Below are 833 nucleotides of genomic sequence, written 5' to 3' on the forward strand. Positions count from 1 at the left end.
CGTGCCACGCGCCCGGTGCCAGCGCGCACACTGCGTGCACACCGCGAGGGCAGCCCTCCAGCGATACGCTCTCCGTGCGCCACTGGGATTCCTCGAAACCTAACGAAATACTTTTGTCGTTTTTGTGCAATTGAACCAAACATCGATCGAAAAACGAGGTAAAACTGTTTATACCGACTTACCTTTAACGGATATGACGAAGTGTGTAATGGGGCAGCCGTTGCTGTCCCACGTCAGTAGGTTCAGTCGCACGCAACTACTGTTGCTGGTAAATAGGTGCTTTTCGAGTGCCGCTTTTGAAGCTGAAACATACGTAAGAACTTCCTTTTATGGTTACATGCATTTTTAATTACTTTTATTTGTGGAGGTAAAAAAAATAAAGTCCATACATTTCTAAAATGTGGTAAACATTAACATTATTTGAGCTTAAATACTCACGTCCGCCGCTAGTGCCAGCGATGAGTTCAGCGCTAGGTGGCGAGGTGCCGGCGGGCCCCAGCGCCGACATACGTACGCGGTAGCGCGCGCCGCAAGCCAGCCGGCGCAGCGCGTGCGCCCGCGCATTGCCCGACACCCACTCGCTGCGCCATGAACCCTCGCCCGCCCCTTCGCCAGCCTCCTCGCCAGCGCCCACCCCGCCCACACGTGCGTGTTCCAACGTGTAGCCTAAAGTTGTATAAACAAAATCTCGTTTTTATGTTTTATAGGAATACTACCTTTAACCAGAAACTACATTTTAATAGGATATTTATGGAATATATTCATAGAAAATTTGTATTAAAATTCTCACTATGCACTTGTTCCAGCGCGAGCGGCAGGTCCCAGGCGAGCAG

The 833-nt window shown here is 50.2% G+C and overlaps 1 protein-coding gene across 1 annotated transcript; it reads right to left on the reverse strand.

Annotated features, from left to right (window-relative positions):
- Positions 1-12: 12 nt before the first annotated feature.
- On the reverse strand, positions 13-819 carry LOC106107513 (Down syndrome cell adhesion molecule homolog; the record flags this gene model as incomplete). The annotated part of the gene is made up of 4 exons (XM_013288388.1): positions 791-819; positions 439-666; positions 183-302; positions 13-99 (listed from the first exon to the last, which is right to left on the reverse strand). Coding segments are annotated over exons 2-4 (277 nt in total), but the record flags the coding sequence as incomplete, so codon positions are not given.
- Between the last annotated feature and the right edge of the window lie 14 nt (positions 820-833).

Source organism: Papilio polytes, unplaced genomic scaffold (assembly GCF_000836215.1).
Source record: "Papilio polytes unplaced genomic scaffold, Ppol_1.0 DF821957.1, whole genome shotgun sequence".
Lineage (NCBI taxonomy): Eukaryota > Metazoa > Arthropoda > Insecta > Lepidoptera > Papilionidae > Papilio > Papilio polytes.